Source organism: Corvus moneduloides, chromosome Z (assembly GCF_009650955.1).
Source record: "Corvus moneduloides isolate bCorMon1 chromosome Z, bCorMon1.pri, whole genome shotgun sequence".
NCBI classification, from domain to species: domain Eukaryota; kingdom Metazoa; phylum Chordata; class Aves; order Passeriformes; family Corvidae; genus Corvus; species Corvus moneduloides.
The window spans coordinates 41,675,429-41,700,686 of record NC_045511.1 but is presented as its reverse complement, the minus strand read 5'-3'; the positions used below and the strand labels follow the sequence as shown (position 1 = coordinate 41,700,686).

At 37.3% G+C, this 25,258-nt stretch overlaps 1 protein-coding gene across 1 annotated transcript in view; it reads right to left on the bottom strand.

Moving 5' to 3' along the window:
• LOC116437535 (guanine nucleotide-binding protein G(q) subunit alpha-like) overlaps positions 1-25,258 on the bottom strand; it is a 118,946-nt gene that overhangs the window by 33,023 nt on the left and 60,665 nt on the right. Inside the window, exon 3 of the mRNA XM_032095256.1 lies at positions 4,901-5,055. Coding sequence (XP_031951147.1) covers positions 4,901-5,055 — 155 coding nt within the window. The remainder of the gene's footprint in view (positions 1-4,900; positions 5,056-25,258) is intronic.

The window sequence follows — 25,258 nt, the reverse complement described above, 5'->3', positions numbered from 1 at the left end:
TGTTCCGGTTTGGCCAAATTTAGAAATATACCACTGAGAGAAGGTACAAACCCCTTCCCCCCCCCCCCCCCCCAGGTTCAGGAAAAAATAAATTTTCCTCGAAGGAAAGTGAAGGAGATAAAACTATTTATTTACCAAACACACGGGAAAAGGAAAATAAGGCTAAATAATAAAATGTTTCGCTGTGGAGGAAAAACCTGGGAAAGTGTTCGAGTCCTCCCTTTGGTGTCCTCGGAGCTGGGGCTTGGGCCAGGGCCAGGCCCTCCGTGCCCGATGGAAAGTCCTCCCGATGTGCTCTGAGGTTAAAAGCAGTCCAGTAGAAAAGGGAGAAAATCCAGAATTCCAGAGAAGGAAAAGCAAAATCCAACTCTCAGTCTCTCTCCGGAGAACAAGAAACTGAAAAACAACTGGCCAAAAGCTGACTCGAAAGCAGCAAGCCGGGTGCTTCCTTGCTCCCCTGCCACAGCTGGGGGGGGAAAAGTCACTATCTCTACTTGACCTTGAACAAGCCGCAAACTGCTTTGAAAAAGTTTTGCTCAGTTTTTCCTTCCCCCTCTCAGGCTCAGTTTAGAGGCACAGAAAAGCACAAAAATTAATTTCTGGGCATAAGCAGCAATATGGGATACACATCATAAGGTCACCCCAAGACAGAAGGGAAACTAAATAGATATGCTCAGTGCTTGTGTAGCAACGAGAAAGTCCTTGGTTGGAGGTACACAGTGGCCAAATACTACAATTGCATGTGGCCAGAGAAAGATGAAACTGAAAATCTGAGCCAAGCAAGGCTCTGGGACACTTTCCAGGTCTTAACACTTCCTACATTTTGTTCATGAATGGTAAGACCTTAGTGTCATACTGGAGAAAAATGGTGATGAACGTTCGAAAATTCCAATTGCAACCTAACTTCTCTAACAGAGAAGACTATTGCCTTTTCTTTCCTTAGGCTTTGAAAAGGTATGATACAATCAAACAGTTGACTGGTAACCTTTTTACATTTGGGTTAAGGTCTTGGCACCCAGTACAGTATATTCTGAATGATCTCATCTCACCTCACACAGCTACTACTTAAGGCAATTCTCCATGTTATTAGTTTTCATCTGTCTCACACTGTGGGACAGCATCTTAAAAGGAAGTAATTTAGTGGTAATTAAGTGGCTAAGTCACCCTGTAATGCGCATGGGAAGCAAATAACCTCTATGTATCTGATGTGCTCTTGACTTTGCTACAGAGAAGTCTAAAAGCTGATTTTAAAACAACATGGACATCCAAGCTTTGGAGCATCCAATGGTCAGGGAAGAGAATAGAACGTATTTGTTACGCCTCTAAGAAGTTCCAATCAACTCACATAACGCAAGGAATTTTCTTTCTTAGCCACTGCTTTCAGTAAACATATGTTGGATGTATTCTTCCAGAGTACAAACAGTGGGTATAAAAACATCAAAAGTGCAACTAACAACGACAAAACAACAACAACACAGGTGAAAAAGATGGCAGAAAGTGAAAGTATTATGATATACAGAACATACCAGAAACTTGAAACATAATTTAGAAACAATAAAATAACAGGAAGAAGACTATGTGTAATTAGAGAATAATTTAGGTTGCAAAAGACCTCAAAGATCAATGAGTCCAACACTTGATCACCACCTTGTCACTCAGACCATAGCACTAAGTACCACACCCAATTACTTGAACAACTCGAAGGATGGCGACTCCATCACTTCCCTGGGCAGTCTGTTTCAATGCTTAGCAACTCTTTCCGAGAAGAAACTATTCTTGATGCTCAAAAAAATGAGCCTCAGCTGGTGCAGCTTGAGGCTATGTCCTCTCATTCTATCTCCTGTCACCTGGAGAAGTGTCTGACCCCCACCTGGCTACACCCCCCTTTCAAGGCAGTTGTAGAGAGTGATGAGTTCACACCTGAGCCTTCTTTGCTCCAGGCTGAACACGGCCAGCTCCCTCAGCTGCTCTTCACAGGACTTGTGCTCCAGACCCTTCACCAGCTCTGTTGCCCTGCTATGGACACGCTCCAGCACCTCAATGTCTGTCCTTCAGTGAAGGGGCCAGAACTGGCCATAGGATTTGAGGTGTGGCCTCATCAGTGCTGAGTGAAGGGGGATGAACCCTTCCACACTCTTTCTGATACAAGAAATACCAGATTGTGGTCCTGCCAACCACACTATTTCTGATCCAATCCAGGATGCCGTTGGCCTTCTTGGCCACTTGGGCACAAGCAGGCTCATGTTCAGCTATTGTCAACCAGCACCCTAAGGTCATCTTCTGCTAGGTAGCTTTCCAGCTACTCTGCCCCAGCCTGTATCACTGCCTTGGTCTGCTGTAACCCAAGGGCAGGCACTCAGCACTTGGCCTTGTTGAAGACATGGTGGAAAAAAGCAGTATAGGCAGCAGACTGAAAATACTACTACTACCACTACCACTACTACTATAAAAACACAGTGGAAAACCACTGAGAAGATGAGAGGCTCATGCAAGGGATGAACAAAGAACATGTCTGACATTGACACATATGCTTACCAGACACTGGCACATAGGCTTACAAGAGATCTGGTGGACAACAAACCAATTTGGTTGATACATCAAGACAATGAGCACTGAGTGCTTGTTTCTGTCTTACTGCCTTGTGAATCTCAGTACAAACTTTTAAGCAATTTGTTTCCTTGCTTTGTGACAGGGATATAATGCTAATAAATTTGTTTGGGTGTTTTACTGGTAAACACACATACTGTATTTTTGAAACAATGTTTATTTGGTTTCTGCTGATTTTTTATTTAGTGGACTTACATACCTGGAAAAAACTCTACTTGCAAGCATACGTATACATAGAGGCGTTTCTGAAGACTTGAATACAGTGATTAACAAGTCTAATTTAAAACATTTTGCAGAAATCCATAGTATGAACTATAATGAAGTCACCAAATCTGCAAAAACTCACGATGAACTGCTAAACATTGCTGAGCTTGAGAAATAACCAATCAACTACCACATGCACCTTTTGCAAGACAATGTACTAGGAATTTGTTTTTATAGCTACTTAATGATTATTCCCTACTATTTTTAATGTTACTCAAAAGATCTACTATGGTGACGATTTAACTGAAAGTAGGCCAAAACTATGGTGTTCAGCACAATCTGGTCGGAAGTAGCATCAGATCATTATTTTCTACTTAGGAGAGTAATTATGTTTTTAGCCTCCAAGGTAGAGCACACAAAATACATACATTTATTTCAACTTTAAAACCAGTATCACATCTGTTGTGGAAACAAAGTTAGGACCTACAAATACAAGAAATTCAAAATATGAGTCAAGTTCTGCTTCACCTTCTACTAAACTTTGCCACTCATTTCAGTACAGAAACAATCTGAAAACATATTGTTAGTAATGTTGTCTCTGAAGTTTTCTCTTCACCATTTATGTATCCTGGAACTTTTCTCTTTATGTAATATTCTATGTTTCCTTACCACCTAAAACCAAACACAGTATGGTATCTTTGGGGACAGCGAGAATCTAAACAATACAAGAGAGATGCCACTGTGCTTTGCACCACTCTACACCAAAATACATGCGCAAAAATGATGGGTTTGGAAGGTAACCAGACAGAGCACTGCACAGGACAAGAGAAACCCCATGCATAGGGCAAAGAGAAGTTATGGTGTGGTGACAATATTGCAATGAATCTGAGGAGACCTATGTCATGCATCCCTAGGTCTTCAGCTGCCTAAATTGTATCAGCAAGATCCGAGTAAGCTTATCTTGACTAAATCACTTAAAAAGTGCTGTGCTAGATGACGATGCTCAGACTACTGTGCAGATAAACGTCATTCCACAACTGTCATGTCTAATGTCCTGAGCCGTACAGTAAGCTTAATGGAAGCTTTGTGGTGCACTTTCATAAGTAAGAGGCTTCCATTCATGTACACATGCCAAATGGAGACTGGAATTATATCACTGGAATAATTTTTTTTCATAGCTAATACAAAAATTCATGTAGAATCCATGGAGATTTTTGCCTCGGCTTAAATAACAAACTATGCTGTGTTCTGTAGCATTGGTCAACATCAAGAGGCCATCATCCATTTCTTTGACAGCAGATGAGAAATTTTATCTGAGCTGTATGCTACATAACTAAAAAATAACTCAGATTCACGAAGTAAACCTTCATGCAGACATCAGATTCCAGTGACAAATTTCACATTGTTTTTTAATCAGATTCTGGTCCCAAGAAACTAAAGGCATAACATTTCGGACATCTTTTAGCCACATATGCATTTTTATTATTGTTGATCTAGAACAAACAATTTAACTTAAGTGCTTTCCTGATGTGTTCTTGGTAGCCATGTTCTTTAAACTTTGTTTCCATAATAGAAAGGCAGTCCTGTATAAAACAAATCCCTTTGTTTAGTACTGTTTACCTCACCACTAAGACTGCAAATGCCAGGGAGGGAAAATGGAAAACAGGAGTTCTTGGACATTTCAATTTTTATGAACTGTATGGAGGTCTACTTTGATTGCACTTCCCAGTATTCACTACTGTCACACTACATGAAATTATTTTTGCCCATCTTGCATTTGTGATTGTATGTTGGAAGAGAGTAGGTTGAATAGGTTTAACAAAAAATCCTCCCCCAAAATTAACCATCCCTAGAATCTTAATTTAAGACTTTGAATCACAGACTGTCGTTTTGTGAAATAAGCACAGATGTAATTCTAAAATAGATGTATGCCACTCCTTAATTCAATTTGGTATGTGTATATTCAGCTATGTTTGTGGTGCATACGCATACAAATATGTACACAGACGTACACTAAGCTAAAAAGTAAAAATTACTTTGTTAGAAGCAGGAAGTTATATACAGCTGTTCATCACTACCATGTACTTACTATTTAGTTGAATCTGATAATTGGTATTCCCGTCGTCTATCGTAACACTCCTGAATTCCAGGGTCATTCCACAAACTTCTTATTGCATCTACATAAGGGTTCTCAAAACTCGACACCTTCTCTACATCAACTTCTCGAACTAACAGTGCATGAACCTAATTCAAAACAAACAAAAAAAGTAAAATTTACCTTATTTGCTGTGTTTGCAGACAACTCATATACAATGAACATGATTAATAATTCTTCACATTGGTCATATCACCAACATGTATGTTCAGTCTGAAAAATCAAATACCACGAAGACGATTGTGAAGATGAAAAAAGGAGGTAACCTCTATGCTAACTAACATCACAGGCAGTGACGCGGCTCTTGGGAAAATTGTATCTTCTTAGGCTTCTTTCTTTTGGGACGCCAATATTTTTGTTACCAAAACATTGAAACAAAGAAAAAATCGACATGACAGACAACACAGAAAGATTCTTTAAGTACCACCAAATTCAAACTGGTCATTAAGATCTAACTACTGCTAGTTCAACTCTATCGTTCCACGAGCAAAATCTGGATGGTGCGACTGTTCAGTTCAATACACTTTTGACAACAGCAGACAGCATTTTCTATGGCCTTCTGGGAATGTAACAATTTCCCCTTTATTTACCAGAAATCTTGTAAACACTTACTAAATTCTTTTTGGCAAACCATGTCCCCTACATTTAGGATCGTCTTCATGGTTTCTACAAGTATTTAAAGAAAGATTCCAGAATAAGAAAACTGGAATTTTTGGGAATGGTAATCATGACATCTGCACCTGAGGAGATACTGAAATAGCTATCTTGTCTCCTTCTTTATCCCCGTCAGAAAACTATGGGCATGATTAAAAACTGATTCTGAGCTTCAACAGTGTTACAGCTTTATGCTGGTCTTCCTGGCAATGCTCTTTTTTGCCACAATCCATTATATACTTACAAAAGCGTATTTTTTTTAATATCTAGGCTTCATCATCTCAGTCTTCTACTTATTATCTTTATTATCTCTTATTTTTATGGTAACAGGAAAATGATGGCATTCCCAAGTTACTAGGTGACACCTGACCCTACACAACCTACTTCAAAGAGCTGAAAAAGTTGTAGTAATTCAGCACTATTATTAAGAAAAACGTTCATACTTTCTCTGTTCTTTGGCACGATAGGACTATGTTAATGGTGGTTAGATTTGAACAAGACCAGTGAGTTGACATTTCACTACTTGCTTTCTTTGGGTATTTGTGTACATTTAACTTAAGATAGGTTTTACCAAAATACTCTATATATTTCCTGAACTACCACAGTGGTTATGACAACATTAGCAGTTAGCTGAATAAACTAAGCAAATAAAAATGTTTAATGCCAAATATGTATTTCACTTCTCCAGGTATAGGAGGAACTAAATCAGTCATCTTTCTTTGGGCTTTTTTTTTCATAAATCAGTGTAAATCTTCAGAATGAAACATTAGCCCAATCTCTGAGGAAAGGCTTCATCAACCAAAAAGCTTCTGTCTTCTGTAGCTTTAGTATGGAGCAAAAATGCCCAGAGATCAACCCAAACTATTAGAAGTCAGAAGACTGGCCCGTCATCTCCTGGACAATTCATGATCCCATTGAAAATGGAAGGGTAAAGCAACCAAAAAGCACAGCATGTTTTCCAAATGCCTGATTTGTAAAAAACATGCCAGAAAAGCATCTCCATAAATACGCTACAGGAAAAGCCACAGACCTTTTTTCTCTTCATTTTCTTATTTTATTTCTATGTTTGTCTTCTTTGAAAAGCAGGTACCACCTAAGGACTGCAGGGGATAACTACCCCAGAAATCTGATCTTGTCAAGGACTACTGCAATCCTGTGACTGAACTGAATTATGAACCAGAAACTTCTATCAAGTCTGAAATTTCTTTCAAAAAAACTCTGCAACAGGATTTCAGACTTAGCTGACGGACAGATAAAGAAAACCACTGACTGAACAGGAGAAGCTAAGAAATAAATCATCTGCTTGCTGCCAAATGTCTGTCAGTGGTGGTTTTCTTGTGAAACTCCCCCAAACCTGAATTAATTGCAATGGGTTGATGGACAATAAAAGGAAAGTACAGTTAAGAACTACTTAATTGTTTCCTTAAACATTATTTATTTTTATTGCTAAAAACCCTTCAGTGCCTAGCCTTGCTTGAGATCAGGTCACCAGACAAAGTAGGAAAAAGAGGACATTATTGACACAGTTGGAATGGAAAACATAATAAAATAAATATAATCGTATCACTTTCCTTAAGCAATGTCTTTGGCTTCTGGATCACAATATATGATATAAAAAATATGAATGAAAGCCAAAGTTTCAATTTCATGCATGGAGCAAGTTCAAATTTTTACAGCAGTGATTTTTAAAAAGCTGGGACCTACCCAGACAGCATATTTTATTAAGTTCATTTCCAAGAATTATATGTGCAAACAACCAAAATCATAACATCCAAAAATTTCTGGGAGATCTCATAAAAGAGATCTGATGTAGCTTCTGATCCAAAATGTTTATAATTTAATGGATAACTAAACCGTTCTCTGCCCATTCTACCATGCAATTTTCTTCTATTTATATCATTATATTAAAATGCTGATGTGACTTAAGGTGTTCATTAATAAAGACTTGTATGTTCCTGTCTAAAAACAATGCCACAATTTTCATTAAACATCTCTAATTTTGAATGTTTTACATTTTGTTAAAACATACTAAGACAGAGAATCATAGAATATCCTGAATTGGAAGGGACCCACAGGGATCATCGAGTCCAATTCCCAGCCTTGCGCAGGACACCCCAAGAGTCACACCATGTACTGACAGCATTGTCCAAATGCTTCTTGAACTCTTGTCAGGCTGGTGCTGTGACCACTGCCCTCTGGGTGAAGAACCTTTTCCTAATATTCAGCATAAAACTCCCCTGTTGCAGAGTTTCATGCCATTCCCTCAGGTCCCATCACTGGTCACCACAGAGAAGAAATCAGTGCCTGCCCCTCCTCTTTCCCTTGTGATGAAGCTGCAGACTCAGATGAGGTCTGTCCTCAGTCTCCTCTTCTCCAGGCTGAACAGAGCAAGTGACCTCAGCCACTCCTCACACGGCTTCCCCTCAAGGCCCTTCACCGTCCTTGTGGACGGTGTCCTCCTTTGGACACTCTCTAATAGTTTAATATTCTTCTTGTATTCTGGCACTCAAAACTGCACACTGGACTCAAGGTAATGCCACCAGAGAGCAGAGCAGAGCAGAGCAGGATAATCACCATATTCTAAAATCCCAGCTACAGAAAGACGATGACACCGCGACTTTGGATGATCCCAACACCTTCTGGCAGGTTGAACTTAAAGGGAACTATGGATATGTACTTTAACACTTAAAGACTGAGAATCCTGCAGCTGTCAGTCAGTCAGTACATGCTACATGGTCATCCACATATAAGGCTGCCAAACCCCCACAAAATCTGTGAGAGCAGCATCTTCCTCACCATGGCTCCACTTGCAACACAAAGATATAAACAACTATAAAGGCACAAAGGGAGAAATAAGGGTGTGTAATAGCTTCTTTGTTCCTTCATAGTGAAACGGTGAAATCTCAGTTGGGTGAAATGAAATCCTTCAGAATTTCAAAATAATATATACAAAGCCTGTGTAAACTGATCTGTGAAGTGGACTCTATGATCACCTTATTAATGCCATTAAGGGACTACTCAAATGTTTAAAATACTACAGGAACATGTAAATGAGAACAGTGCGTACATTTTGCACTCCAAGTATTACACAATGACTTCTCATAATTAAATAATATTTTAATGATCCCATGACCAAAATTTTATTTGCAAAACATCCCCAAGAATTAAGATATGGAATAAGCAGATGTAAACTGTGCAGGTCCATAAAGGTGGGAAATTGTATGCCATTTCTGAGGAGCTACTCAAAAATCTTACATCTCCAGGTTACCTAACGTAATTGTAGTATTGTGGGGCATTTTTCTCCTCCATGGAAGCCTCAATTATTGAAGTATTTCCAATGTTTTATCTGTGTCTGGGATATAAGGCAATTTACCAGGGATATAGTACCGTTGCAGATATATTGGCAGAGATTTTAGGCTTGATGTAAATTAGAGATATAAGTTTGTTTTTCAAAAGCAAAATGAACTGGAAACGTATTCTAATATTTGAAATTATATGACTACATTAAATTAATAACATTACGGTAATTTCTAATCATTTTTTGTTCCCTGTGTTGCTGCAATATGAGGAAAGAACAGCTGAAACAAAAGATACCCCTTATTGGAAAGGAGTGGGGGGAGCATCTCACTCCCTCTCTTTGATACACAAGATTTACGCTTCACAGAGATAATGCAATAATCTCCTCAACTGCAGTGATGACAGAGGCAAAAGAGAGAAATTTCACCTTCAGATTTTAGTTATTAATTCTCTTGTATTTTTCACTAGATCTAGCTGTTTCAACTGTAGATATAAACTAAAATATGTAGATTTGTTAAACAAAAACTATAGGCTCTTTTGTCCTCTCTTTTAAAGGTTTCATACCTCTAACTCTCTGGGCAGATCCTCAAGACTTTTAGCTATTTTCTTTCTCAGAAGGTGAAATCATTAAGCATTAAAACTTTTAAACACTGCAATTTCACTTGTTAATGACTGCATAGGCTGTTACACTCTTCAAATACTGACATGGCTATAAAGCTAAGCTGAAAGACGACATCACTGAGCAAAAACTGAACAGCAGGTTGCAAAAACCTACTACAAAAAAATCGTAACTAATATTTACTTTTGTGTGTGTGGCATGTTACACTTGCAACAGATTATAAATTAGGCACTCTCGTATCTCCTGCTGATAATAAATGTAGCACCTTAGCTGAAATTTTCACACACTGATCCTAAAATTGTGCAACTAATGAATACTTTCCTGATGAGCGCTGTAAGAATGTGTTGAGGATCCTAGAAACAGAAACAGCTTTATTCTCTGGAAAACATTTTTGCTTTGTAGGGTTGGGGCAATTCTACTTCTGACTTTCTGAAATATCTTTATGAATCAGACAACTGCCATATCCTTTCCACTACTTTAGTAATTCACCTCCAAAGAGCTGGTTTTGTCTTGTTAGGAGACTAGGTATTCTGCCCTGAAATTACTCAAGTCTGCCTAAACATCCTACTTCTTTACACTCACTTCTAAAATACTTCCAAAAACCCAAACAAACCCCACACATGCAATTTTATTCTAATTGTAAACAATAGCTTCAATTACAGGATTGATTTATACAGATTTAACTGCTTGATTAGGACTGTCTGACATTAATTCGCAAGTTCAACTTGTTTTCCAGCGTTTGTCAAATTCCTTTTGAAAGAAAACAGAGCAACAAGTGAAACACAGTCCACGTAAGCAAAGAGAGATCCAAGGTACAGGACTGCAAAGTTATTTTGCTAAGCTACTACTGGGTTTATAAAGTAAACACTCCCATTAAGTCACATTTTGACTAGTTTTCCAAATGTTACTTTTACTGACAAATTTATGGAGGTTTTCAGCAGCTGATGAAATTCTGCGATTAACACTTTGGTTCAGATAAATCCTTAAAATTCCCAAGGATACAATGGAATATACCTACTAAAGTTTTGACATAATTTAAAACGAATTGTAGCATTTGATTTATCTAACATTGATAATCTGAACATAAAACTAAACTAAATCTTTTCCTTTTAGACATAAGTCACTAGCAACAAATTAAATCCTCATCAAGTCCTCACAATTAGTAACTTACAAGGCCAAATAGGCAAAATCTTTTTCTAGCAATGAAACCTATTTCCAAATTTAATTCAAATCTTCAATGACAGAAAGAAACAAAGACATTTCAGATTTGAAAGAGCATAAGCAAGAACTGGCAACAAGATCTCCCCTCACAACAGTTTTTGTAGCTAACATGAATTATCCAAATTATTGCTCTATCTATAAAAATATAGTAGTATCACCACGTATTTACAATAACACATTCAAGCATGGAGCTCTAAGCAACTTGGTCTAGTGGAAGATGTCCTTGTCCACAGCAGGAGGGTTGAAACTAGATGAACTTTAAGGTCCCTTCCATGCCATTCTATGTATATACAATCACATTTTCAGAAAAAACATCAATGTTCTAAGCCTTTTTTCCCCTATTTTTTTCTTATTTTGTGTATTTTTTGTCTTTCTTTTTTTCTCCTGAGGACAACTTTTAAGCTGAGACCACCAAACCATTATTGTGCTGTAATCCTACAAATAATTACGAATTATTACAAATAATTAATGTTGTTGTTGTACACACAACATATAAGAAAATACTTCTCCTACTTTATAAACATCACAAGTTTTTAGAGCTTTGTAACAGGCTTCGCTTTTGAAGAATAGAGCTCAGTAAGTCTTGCAAACAGTAAATTTTCCGCCGTATTTTTGTAGAGTGGTTCAGTTGAATTTATGGAAGAAAATGTTATGGAAACATAGACATGCTGAAATTTTCATTCCATTTGCAAGTAAAGTAACTGTCTGTACTTCAAAAGGCCCCAGGAATCTGCTACCTCAGTCAACCACTGCAGTACATGACTAAGTGTATTAAAAAAAAAATAGAAGGACAATGTTTCAGTACTAGAATTCTCACTTAAGAAGCATACATTGAACAGAACTCCCCAGAGCCTCACTCCTGTGCCTTGGTCCTGCACTACAGACGTTTATTTTTAAGAGTAAGAGCAATAGCAGCCTTGCTTGGTCTCATGGATTCAAGTAACTAGAAATGACAAGACTATATGCCTCTTCACAGAGTGCAGGTCATGGCCAGTTGATTCACTCTTGCATCTACTTGCTCACACAAAGATACTGCAGGAATTGCACTGCATTTAAGACCTAGAGAAGAACCTACGGCGAACATAGGATGGGCACAGGGAAACAAACAGCAGGCTCTTTTTAACTGAATATCCTGGTTTTGGCTGCTACAGACCTAGTCTTCTTCTCAGCAGCTGGTAGAGTTTTGGACTTAGCATGAGAATAATGTTGACACACTGATATTTTAGTTGCTGCTAAGTATGTTTACTCTAAGCCAAGTCTCCCATGCTCTGCCAGCCAGCAGGTGTACAAGAAACAAGGAGGGAGCACTACCAGGACAGGTGATCTGTGCTACCAGGGGGCATTCCATACCACAGAATGTCGTGCCCAGTATATAAACGAGGGAGAGTCAGCCAAGAGGCACAGATCACTGCTGTGGAATGGGCTAGGCATTGTTCAGCAGGTGCTGAGCAGTTGTACAGGGCATGCCTTGTTTCTCTTGGGTTTTATTCCTCTCTCGCTCTCTTTTCATTCCTATTATTCTTACCATGACATTTTAGTTTGTTTCAATTATCAAACTGTTCTTATCTCACCCATGAGTTTAAATATTTTTTTCCCTGACTCTCCTCCCCACCATGGATGTAGTGATCAAGTGGCTGTGTGGTACTTCGCACTAGGCTGGGATTAAACCAGGACAAGGCATCATGTAATCATATCTGTGTTTCAATTCAGGAAAGGAAGTACTACATGGAAAAATAATCCTCTACACAATTCATACTAATTAGAATTGTCAGATGTGATAAGTTTTAAAAAAAAGAGCATATAAAAGAAAAGCATTTTGCCTCCATATTTTTAAGCCACACTTTTTGATCTTTAAAGGAGACTCGAGAGTGCCCTCTGCTGACTAACACATAACAGCAGAGGCAGTTTTTTCAAACTGGTATTTCTAGAAATATCAGAGAACTGGGAGGGTGACTTTCAAAATAATGAATGATTCCAGCAGGAATTTTCCTCTGTAAAAATTGCAACTAACTTAAATGGTTGCATTTGTGTGCTGTCCAACCAAGAAGATTGTCTTTCTAAACAATTACCTCACTTCTTGGACGTAAACTCTGAAAATGAGCTTCAGACTTACCCTAGGCATGCAAAGATACATGACACACTATCACCTATTTATTTTGAGTGTGTTCATTAATCCCTTGATGTTTAGAGCAGTGAGTTGGCAGGACTGAAGTAAGGGGGCAAAATGTAATCTCAGATGAAAACCCATTGTTTAGAACAGGGTCACACAAGAATGAATTCAGCCCCAAGATGTCAAACATAGCAACCCCACATTATTTTCTCTAGGGAAGCCACAGACATATTATACCATGGTGATGAGTATCTATTTGAAACATTCCTTGAGGGAAAATTAAAGTTTTCTGCCATGTGTGACCTAAAAAAGTGATAGCTTCCTTATAAATCAGGTACTATCTTCTCCATTCCTACAAATAGACTGTATTTGTACTGGCTGGTATCAGATGCCAGGAAGAGCTTATATAAAGAAGGATGGCAAAACACTGCTGACTCCTTTCAGGGCTTCAAGCAAAATACCAGTCTCCTGAAACATGGTGCCAACGTGTATCATTAGGAAGGAGGAAGAAAAAACAATAAACTACATCTTTCCATTACTGAAAACACAGAATCCAGTTTTCTGTTTTCAAGAGCTTGAAAAACTCCTCACTCTGCTGCCTGGTGTGTTGATTCATATGCATTTTTCAATGATTAACTTTGCTTATTAACTATTCAGTATTTACAATGAGAGGTCACAGTAGCCTTTTTAACAACCATTTGGGAAGGCTTATTTATCCACCACAGCACAACTGGATTAGACTCCCAGGAGAAATAAAGCATGTTCTTTATAAATGTACCATTAGTCATCACATGAGAGGAAATAGATTTTTGAAGGGTTATGTTTTCTTTCCTATAGTACATTTTAATAATCTATGTGGTTTATAAGAGCCTGTGCTTTCAATAAGAATGACATCTATGTGAAGGCAAACAACATTGAGGGCTTTTTTGAATTAATTTTGATTAAATTGTATCTGGAAGAAGCTTGTGGGAACTGAACAACACAGGTAGAAAGGTCACAAACAGTCTTACTGAGAAAAACTGTCTTCTCATTACTAGTATAACTAAGTTTCTGAATTCAGTCACCTAAGCCTGCTCTTCAATATTCTCTGGAGATTCTCCAAGCAAGGGGGTAAGATCTACAGATGAAGTAAACAGTCACATACTGACAATCACACCGAGTCTCCTGGAGTCAACAGGTTCCACTTAGCCACAAATATCTAAATTTACCCTCTTAATTCTATTTTTTGTTGTTGTTTGTTAGTTTCAGAAATGTCCAAGGCAACTTCCCAGAAAAATCTTCAAAACAAATTTATCAAGTTAATTTAGGGAAGCCGTTGATGTAGAAAAGACAGGCTGTTTGAGTTATATCCTGCTATCCACAAAGAACGTTTATTAATAGGCCTTATCTACCCTGTTCAAAAGTATTATCAGAGACAGGCAGCTACTTCGGAAATCAGCATGCAACTACGACATGCACACAAACGTTTTCAGTTGGAATTACAGTATTAATGCAGATCCTGGTTGTAAGGCAAAGGTTGTAACCATCCAGATCCTGGATGGTTAGCAAAAATAACCTGTAATTAGTCTTTAAAACAAAATAATCCATTGTAAGAAAAAAGGAGAGGATTTTGTTAAAAAAGCTAACAAAGCACTCTTGCCCTGACCACGTATCACCCGATGCATCAAAATTTGTTTTCTTCAGTGGGCTTTAAACTCTCTCTCAATATGAAAATAACCCTAATTACTTTTTAGGCAGGGTAAACAGGTATTTTGTTTCAGACTTCTGGCATAAAATGAATCACAAATTGGATTAAACATTAATAACATTTAGCTTCACTGGATAATTATAGTACTTTGATTTCATGTAATCCCCCACCTGCAGAACACATCTTCCACTAGGAACACTTTTGCATGTTTACAGGTAGGTCAGGACATTATTAACCAAATAAAAGAGAGCGCTGCTGGAGGGGAGGAATCAGAAGAAGCTTTACCCTGGTTTTGCAGCAACCCAACACTTTCTTTGGAAGTGCTGATCAGTAAATCTGCAAAGCACCACAGCCCCACAATCACTCAAATTTGCAATGATGGTTAATGACCTGACAGCCCATGCCACAGTCAGCACCTGGCAGTTTGTGGATCCAGGTACGTGACCACTGCTGTCCTTCAACAACCTCTGCAATGTAACATACAAAGCAGCAGGAGACTTGCACAGGACAAAACACTCTTCCATAATTGTCATCACAAATCCTAACATGGAAATGCTATCAGAGGAGGGTAAAAGTTTAAAAGGCTAGAAAGTTGGAGAATACATGACACAGACGTGGCTTTGCCACCTCCTTTGTATGTTGGTGCACTCTCCTTCACACTACTGTATGCTATTAATAATATATATTCAAATGACTGATTTAAATGACACATTTAGTTAAAAAGGCCAACACTGAACAGATACAGAGAACACTTAATGATGCACACTAACTGGGTAACTATGGAATGTAGCATGGAATGTCCCTTGTAATAAAGTCTAAATTTAATGATCTAAATGCAATTATACATTGGTTTAGGCATCAACATAACAATGTTAGAGCACCTCCTATTCCATAAAAGTACTCTCAGTTGCAGTCTGTCATACCATCAAAAGTGGGTTTTAACCAAAACTGACTGGCTGCGGATTATAGCAGATTTACAGTAGCTGAATAATTACCCTGGCATCACACTGGTGGCATTATTTTTAACTGTATAATAAAATAATAAAAATCAATTGATGGAAAGCTAGAAAATTCATAGTACAGTTCTAAGAAAATACTAAACTTTCTCTTATTTGTGTCATGTGAAAAAGGAACCCCAGAACTCATGTTTTCCAGAAGATTTCAGTGCTGTTTCCCCTGCATCTTCTTCATATCAGTAACTTCCTTATATAGCACATTAGTTGCTGTAGCTGTTAAACTGCTGCATAGTGAGTGTTTAAAATTTTAGAATATGGCTTTAAAAACCAAACAAAAACCCCTCAGAAAATAGGGTATGAAATTCCGCTGTAGGATTTTTCCAAGCAGTAATCAGTCCTCTTCTTTGATGACAAATAGACTTTTTATTACTTTTCAAAATTCAGCTTTTTGCAGTACAGAAAAGCCTTATGTAGGGGACCTATGACAGAGAAAGTTACCAGCATATCCAGAGGTCCCAGTAATTCACCACCTGAAAAACTATTTATCCAAAAGTAAATTTGGATCAGCAATCACATTCACCTTTCATAAAACATTAATCACAAAACAGTAAAGTCATTACATTCTATAAAGGAAAAAAGCTACCATTTTGAGGTCAGCAATACTTTTGCACTTGGTAGGCCATACTCTTTTCAGCTTAAGCAGCAAAAAGCTGGAAGTGTCTGCAGTGTTTCCTCCTGAGGGTCAGCACATGACTCAAGTTTGATGGAGGGAAAAAATCACATAAAGAACAAAACAGTTCGGACAAGAACAAGAGGCTCCGCCTGTCCACACTTCTGTGGCTGCTGGTCTGCAGAAGCCATCTCAGCTTCCTGCACCACAGTATCCCTAGTATTGCATAGTGCTGAGAGGTCCCAAAAACTACCTCAGCTCTGACAAGCCACTTGGACAACACCTTAGCAAAGAAAAAAGTAACCAGCTTTGCTTAAATGCAGGCTCTTGAGAAGGAAGCACAAGTCTAATTAGAATTCAACTCTGACCCAATGAAGATCAAGGATTTGACAAGCAGAGTCATCAAATGAAGAGTGTTTATACACATTCGTGGTTGGTGTCTCAGTGCTTTCAGAGAAGTATCACTGTTTGTCCTTCTGACACATCATTTATTTCTAACAGGAATCCACAAATTTTGTCATGCCTCCTTGCAACTCCATTGCTGTAACTGTAAGCAAAGCCTTTAATAAAAAAAATTTAAATAAATAAAGTGCTCGATCACTGTCAACCTTCAAACATATACAACCTTCTTCACCTTTACAACTTACAAGATCAATGGCATTGTATTTGGTATGGTACTAATGCTTCCATGTCAAGAAAAAAATAAGAACAGGGAGGAAAAAGAAAGGGAATAAACAACAAAATAAAATCCTCTAACTTTTCAGCAGTTTAGCAGCCTCATCTTCTGTTCACTGAAATCTAAAGGCAAATAACTCCTGCAATTCTTACTGAGTGAGCACTTCAGAAATCACTATCTCTACAAGAACCTGATAAACTGGGCAAACTCCATCAGGGTCTTACAAAGCTCTGGAAGTTGTGGTGCTCTCCTTGGCTTGTCTCAGATCAGACCATACTGGAAATGTGTCAACCATATATATTTGATGAACAACAGTAAGTAGTTTGAAAGGCTGTGTTGTCTAATCACAGGTTTTGTATGTTAACAATGCCCTGCAATCCTACTGTGAATTCACCCCTGTGAATTCAGTGGCCTTAATTTACTTCTGTTCATACAAAGTACAGCTCCTTAGTGCATTTTCCTGTTGCATGTGCCATAAAAAAGCCCAAAAGACCAAAATCAGCCAACTGACAAACAAACAAAAAAAAGCCAACTCAAAATAATGGCAACAAGAAAGAAGAGATGGGAAAGGAAATGACATCTTTAAAGGTGGTGGGCAGTGTCAACTCCTACTCTCCTAAGATCATAGGATTATAATTATAAAAGCAAGACTGTATACTCTGAAGCCAGAGAAATATTAAACACTCCTAGAACATTATTTTATAAGCATATTTAAACTGATGCCGCTATACTGGTCTCCCCACTTTCACACAGAGATTCAGTGGGTGAGATAAAGAATTTATTATTTCAAAAAAATACCAGAGAAATACAGCTCTAACCATATGACTATAGATTTTTTACCATTATTTTCATGGTAAAGGCACCATCATATTTCCTTCTTTCATGTTCACCTGTGTAAAGCATCTTTTTACAGGTAAGGCCAGCTCAGTATTAAACGTTCAAGTGATGTACCAGCAGTACCCACACCAACACAAAAACTTAACTGTTGAATCTTAAGAGACACACAGCCCAAAAAACCTGAAGACAGATGATGTAAGCAGCCCTTTTCACCATGAGATCTTCACCCTATTAATGCTGGTCTTTCCTCCCAACATGAATAAATAAAGATGTTGGAACAAGGAACAAGCAGAACAAGAACTCAGAGAAACCAAATTACTCATCCAAATGTCACAGTGACAGCCTGCCATGAGCTTGTGAACCACAGGCAAATGGCATCAAACAAAGCAGGACACAGCTGCTCCTCCTAAATTGTGTAACAATAAAGATGCCTTACAGCTTCTAGAGAACAGAAGAAGCTGGCCATGCCTAGTGATTCTATACTTTCATAATTAAATTGTGAATTGCATTTGCAGAATACCAGGGACTGAATTTGACTGTGGACTATATCTCGTAATCCCTAAAGTATGTTGTGTGAGTCAGGCTGCAAAAGAAAAGCTGAAACTGAAAAATCTGGTGAGGTTAATAACCGCAGATAAACCAGGAAGGAGGCGGATAGAAGAAAAGGTAATTTATGAATGAGAAGAAATCTCCCTTTTTCCATTCCTGCTATTACCTTTAGATCACATTTCAAAGAAGGCTGATCCCAATCCTAAACCCCAAAAATGTCACCACTAAAGTTCCCATCTCAACACCTAAACTTCGACAACAATACTGTACACCCTAAATCTTTACTTTTAATACCAACACATTTACTTAATCCTAAATAAAACTTACAAAGCTGCTTGCCAGAGAGATGATAAATCCATTCAGCTGATCCTTCTGACATAAGCATCATCACTTTGGTTACAGTCATATGCTAACACGACACACAGTAATATGACTATGTGAGAAACCAGTAACACACTACAACCTAAAGGAAATTGCAGAAACTTTTTAAACAGAAAGTACTATAGGAATGTATTTTACGAGAAGGTAATTCATATCTATTCTAACAAGTCACCATGTTGGGTATACCACAGGTAACAAAACTCTCTGTTCAAGCTACAATATTGTGGTCTGTTATCCAAATTTAGAACAAACTGATCCTTCTGTGTTTATACAAATCTTAATTTTTTATTTTCAGAAGCCACACACTGTTGAAATCACCTACTCTTGACAACATTTACTCAATGAGCCTATCTGAACGCTAGTGGTTTTTTTGTACAATCTCTATCATCAGCAAAGCCAGTACTGCACCAGTGACTGTGGATGAGAAAACAAGGCTTTGTGAAGTGCTGAACATAGAGGAACAGAACAGACATAAGGAGAAGAAGAAAAGCAAGGCTTAATATTGTGAATAAATGCCAGATACAGCATATGTGCTTCACTACTTTTAAATTGTGTGGCTGGAAATAGTTCAAAATTCTTACTGCAAATGAAAACATGGAGCTACATTAGAAAACAGCAAATACAGGAAATAGTGTGAAAGAGGACCTGAGACTGCCATTTCTCAAATCTGCACTAGAGTTTCTCCAAAATGCAGAGAAAGCAGTTCCCGTGCCTTGAATCAGGACCTTACAGTGAACTGTATCTATTGACTTACCTGAAAAATGCATATTTATAGACTAAAGAGGGTAATTAGAAAAGAAAACAAGAAAAAAGAGCCAAGCAAAACCTTTGATATAAAAATTGCTTTCCTTGGCGTCATGTGAAACGGGTGAAAGGGCCTCCTCTATCTTCCAACTAAAATCTATGATTTCACTCTTCTGATCAATATAGAAAAAAAACTTGTCTTTAATTAAAACCTGAAATCACACATTCAGAATAGATTACCCTGCCTGTATCACCCTGAAGATTAATGTCTCAGCTATCATCAACATTACTTAACTGGCAAAAAAAAAGACTTCTACATAAAAAACTATCAAGCATATGTAATTGTGTTAATGCAAGGGTAAGCTGCTGGAGGAAGACAGACTTCTGGGGACTTTGGAGCCAGACAGCAACCCTCTGAAATCAGAACTATTAAGCAGACCAACCACCAAAACCCACCAAACAAACCACGAACACACTCACATACTTTTCACCACTGCATCCTTATCAGTACTGTTCACCTTTTTCACCCACGCCATACTCCTCTTATTTGATTCCTCAGACAACCTTCCACTAGCCATTACTTACTTATTTTTATCCTACACTAAGCTCTTAAAACTTAACCAGATATACACAAATAATTGTATATAAGTAACAGTTCTGATTAACACTCTGCAATTTCAAACTGTTTTGTTTGATGAAGGCCTCACAGGTAAGTTGATAACCTAGCCCCCCACCTTGAGGAAAACACCCAACAACAAATAACATCACTTATTACAGCACTGCAAAACTAACACTCTTTCATGTTCTGTTGGAACTCGGTTCAGGAGCCAGACATTTAGACCTTAACTTCCTTTAAAGACATTAAACTGTTCTGGGTCCTTTCAGAAAGCTTGTAAGCCATCTAGCTTTTATGTTCCTGAACATCAGTTTATCATATTAAAAAGAGAAGATCAACCAAACAAAAGAAGAGATACTGTCTCCTGAAACCTAAAGGCAAGTAACTCCTGTAATTCTGTACTGAATCCTGTGCTGTAGATGGGAACAGCCACTTTATTTTCTGGACATAAAAGCTAGATATTTAAATTGAGTTCGCTCTTTGGCAGTATGAGAGCTCTTAATGAATCATAAGCTTTACTGGATTCCAAAGCTCCATACATTTATCATGCAGTTCTTCAGGAACTGAGTTTGAAATTACTGCTTTGGGTTTCCTCTTTGATACATTATACATATACATATATATATATATTTTTACATCACAGCTATGGCTCCAGCTAAGTGCTATGCTTGTTGAAGTTATACCCACTGATGAATTTTTATATTAATTTAGGCTATTGCTTATGGAACATATTTTGTCTTTTTTCTTTTAATTTCTTTGCACACTTTTCTGAACAATAAGAAATATAATATTGGACCCTAATTTTTAATATATCTATTTTAAGAATAAATTAAGAGGTTCCTACATTTTTCTTTCCTGCATATGTAAACCTGTAAACCCTCAGAAAAACTAAATGAAGTGTAGACATACTAATTTGGTAAACAGTTCTTTGTTCAGATCAGGCTGATTATGGAAAAAAAAAAAAAGGGGAACTGTATTAGAATGAAGACTTGGCTTTTATCTGGACGTCCTGCTCATCTGTGAGTTCTGCCCTACTTTGAACCCTGAGTGTGGGACATTGGATATGTTCACAGATGGCATATGTTAATGGAGATTGTTAGTTACTGTTTTCTCAATTACTTGGCCCAGGAATGAGAGATTGGAAAAGACTTCTGAGTGATTTTTGGTCACTTGAAAATAAGGTGAGCTACTTCAATTTTCAAGGTGCTAGGTTTATTTCTCTAGAGAGCCACGTTACAATAAATGTTCATGAAATTGCAGCAAATTAGATCATTTAGATTTATCACTCCCGGGACTGTATATACTACTGAATTAAGATTTTCTGCAAGAAGAATCCACCAGACACGAGGAACCATGTAGGCAGTTTGCAAGTAAAGATGGTAAATGGCACAAATCACCCTTAACTCTGTTTCACTGTGGAAAATCATGGGAGGAGTGGGTAATCAGGAATATCTGGTGTACTGCAAGCCCCTGCAGTCACCTCCGGTGCAGCAATCCTTGTCCACCCAATAACAGAGAAGGAAAGGTGCAAAAATGATTGTATGGAACATAAATGAGGTAAACACCAAGAAACTTCTGGGTGTACATAGCCTTAATTTGGTTTTACTCGTGAGATACCTACTAGAAATGCTGCCTTTAAAGGGCAACGGCTAAAACCTAAAGGTTATTTTAGAAATGTAAGTGTTCTGCTGACATAAAATATTTTACAGTATTTTAATACAGACAGAAATGTATTCAAACTGAAATGTATTCAAAATGCATAATCCTTTGCCAAATTTCCAAAGTGTTATTATTTCTAACACCTATACTACAACAATATCTGAATGAAGACACTTAGCACACATCCTTTCCTGTATGCATAATATAAACTCTTTCTAAAGCTGAGGGAGGCTAAAACTTGCTGTATATAAATAAATCTCAGTTACTGTGCTTGCAGCTCTTTAAGTGAGACCCATTGTTACATCAATATTGCTCCTCTTTCACTAAACAAAGAACAGTTATGTACTTATTCCACTTGTATAAAAATTTTTGAAAAACTGAAATCTTTAAATGGCGATTCATTGGTTCATTTTATTAAAAGATTACAACTTAAGTTATAGCTCAATAGAATAGTTCAATACGTTTTGATTAGAAGCAAAATATACTGATTCAAGACAAATTTTCCCCTTTTTTTTAGAACCAGTATGAGAAACTTAAAAACTCTCATTCTTTCTTCCACATGTTATTTATTGAAGAAAATGAAGTAGAAGTGTTCATAGTCAGGAGCTCTAAAAAATTCTAAACTGAAAGAGATCCCGCCCCCACTATATGCCATGTACACCTTTCATGACACATTAAAGAATAAAGAAAGAAGGTGATTAAGTGATTTGTCGCTTTGTGTAACCATTCAGCAGTATTTAGATTTGACCACTTATGTGTTATCTTACTAAAATACAACTGAAAAACATCTACTGTGGGATGAATTGAAGTTTCTCTTCACACTAGTCTCATTTTTCGAATACTACTTCTTTCCTTCTTACACAACCCTAGTTTGTGAGTTCTGAATATATTAAAATATTTTCAAGACAGAACACACTAGTCCTATAACAAACCTGCAAAACGGAGGTTTAACTCTGGAACCACCTTCCTAGAAAGCAAGCCTTTGGTGGCAACAGTTGACTTCTTTCATCACATAAACCAATCACAATGGACATTTACGCCACTCTTGCGTGGTTTGGATGAAATACATAAACAGGAGTGCTATAGTGTTTATATGCATTACAACATCTGTTATGATGGAAACATCATTAGCAGTAAATATATTCTAACAATGAAAATAAAATGCTAAATAGAAAAATACATTTTAAAATGAAAAGGTTTCTTTTCACTGAAGTTGCAAATCTGTACAAACTTGGGACAATCAAACAAAAATAGTTACCTGCAATTTTTAAACGTGGATTGCAACTGGTGTGAATCAGGGTAGATTCACTGAAACCACTGTGGCTCTGCCAGGATTTTCCAACCTTCACCAGCCTCTTACCCAACACCTTGTATTACATCATCAAACAAGCACCACCTTTTGATGAATATTACTTCAGGCCAGTAAATGGCAGACATATGATTGGTACAAATCCAGAATCTCTTCTGTCAAATGGATTCTAAGGGTTCACAGTCATTCTGGCGATATGAAGTATCTACCATGTATCTGAAGCCAGATGTTAAAGAGATGTCATTACATATAATGTAAATCTTTTCCATTAAGGCGATCTGCTCTGCTATTGATCTACCTAATTTCTCCTGGGTATGAAATATATGCCAAATAAGAGGCTGGTATTCAACATAGTTAATATTTATGATATTTATGACTGACTTCATATTAGGTCAAGAAAAATACATAATGTAATATATAAAAATGCATTTTGGATAACTTCATAAAATGATTAAATTGGGATGATGTGTAAAAATACAGCTACTCTCAAATTTTCAGCCTCCTCTTGGGTGCAATACTAAGTAAAACACTAAGAAATTACATAAATGAGTAACATGATTTCAGCAGAATATTGCATCACAAAGAAAAAACATTTTAAAGACATAAAAAAATAATTTTTTCCTTGAGAAAACATGAAACATGTAGAAAGGAGCAAAATACATTAAACTACTTCCTAGTCGTATTAACTTCTTTAAAGTGCAAGGGAAGTGTTAAATATAACTGAAATTGCAAACAGATAAGAATATATCTGCTTTGTTATAAAATATTGTATTTATTTTTAAAGCTAGAAGATAAGCATCATGTAGGTTTTGCTTCTCATCATTTACCTATAGCAAGAGAAAGTAAAAAATGCTGACAAGAGATCACTACTTTTGGATCAATAAATTAAGAGGGTAAGAGTCAGAGGCCTCAGAAACAGCAAATAAACAAAAATTAAGTGCTATATGCACATAAGGAGAAAAGAATCTTTTTATAAGAAGCCTGGAAAGTGAACATGCTATGCCCCTATATATTGACTGTAATGTGCTTAATACAGCATAACAACCACCTTATTTGAACTATAAAGGCAGAACATTATTTCAAAACAAGTAAATCCATTCAAACTGCACATCAGTCATCTTCTGCAGATTGCAATATGTAATAAGAATTTAAACCCACTAAAAAAGGCATGGATGGCATCATCTTAAGAGAATGCTGAATTCGAAGTTTTTAAAATACTTCAAGGTCTCCCATATAGAACTCTTTTAAGCATTATTTGTCTGCAAGTTTGTGGGCAAGAGTTATTTCTACATCCTCATATTTAGTAATACGCAGCTTAAAATCACTGGCAGAGGACATATACAGTGTCCGAGATAATGATATTTAAGCCTCAGTTTTCAGTATCATTAACAGTTGAATTTGAATTGGAATAATTAATTAAGTTATCCAACAGTTATCTAATCTATTTACTATGAATTTTGAGTTATTTCACTAAGAGAACAAGAAACAGCATGCATAGAGAGTTTTCTTAATTCTAGTCTGTTTCAATTACATTTGTTCTCTCAAAAGAAGGCCCTTCACAACTTGAAAAGAAAAAACGGCAGGTCGATAAAGATAAATTTACAGAACCAAGGTTTCAAACAGAGACAGCTTCTTCATAAGCAAGGACAGATATTCGCAGCGGGAAGCTAAAGGAAATAACATCAGTTTGGACTTCCTTACATAAGTCCTTGCACACTTCTCAGTTTATACTTTCAGCACCTTTGTGCTCCTGCGCAAGTCATCTAATCCCCTTGAAAAATTCTTAAACAGGAGATATAACTAAAATGAGAAACTTATAAACAACTCAAAGCAGTTTCTTGCTAGTCTAGACTACATACAACATTATGGAGAAGCTCCACTAAAAACTCCTGTTTAAGGAGCAGAACTCCTCCCTACTTTCTTGCAAGACAGTAAGAGAAGTGCTCCCAATGAACTATTTTCTGGCTCCAAGCTAGATAATCCGCAAGACTATCAGAAAAGAAAAATAATTTTGAGACATCAAGTTCTATTTTGTCTTCTGAGTATGCACGTTCCTGCATGCATGTCAAGCCTCAACTTGGAGGATGCAACAAGTTTGAAGAAGGTTTTGGGCTTGAAGAGAAAACAAGGGGGCAGAGGAGTGAAAGCACAAAAGAGGTGACTTGAAAAGAACTGCTTGAGAATCCTGAGTGCAAAAAAATGCCAGTTCTGGCTAGCATTATACAAAATTAGGTGCATTTGACTTCCTTATTGATTAATCCGTGATTGTCGGCTCTGACAGTCCATCTCTCCCATATCCCTGTCCTC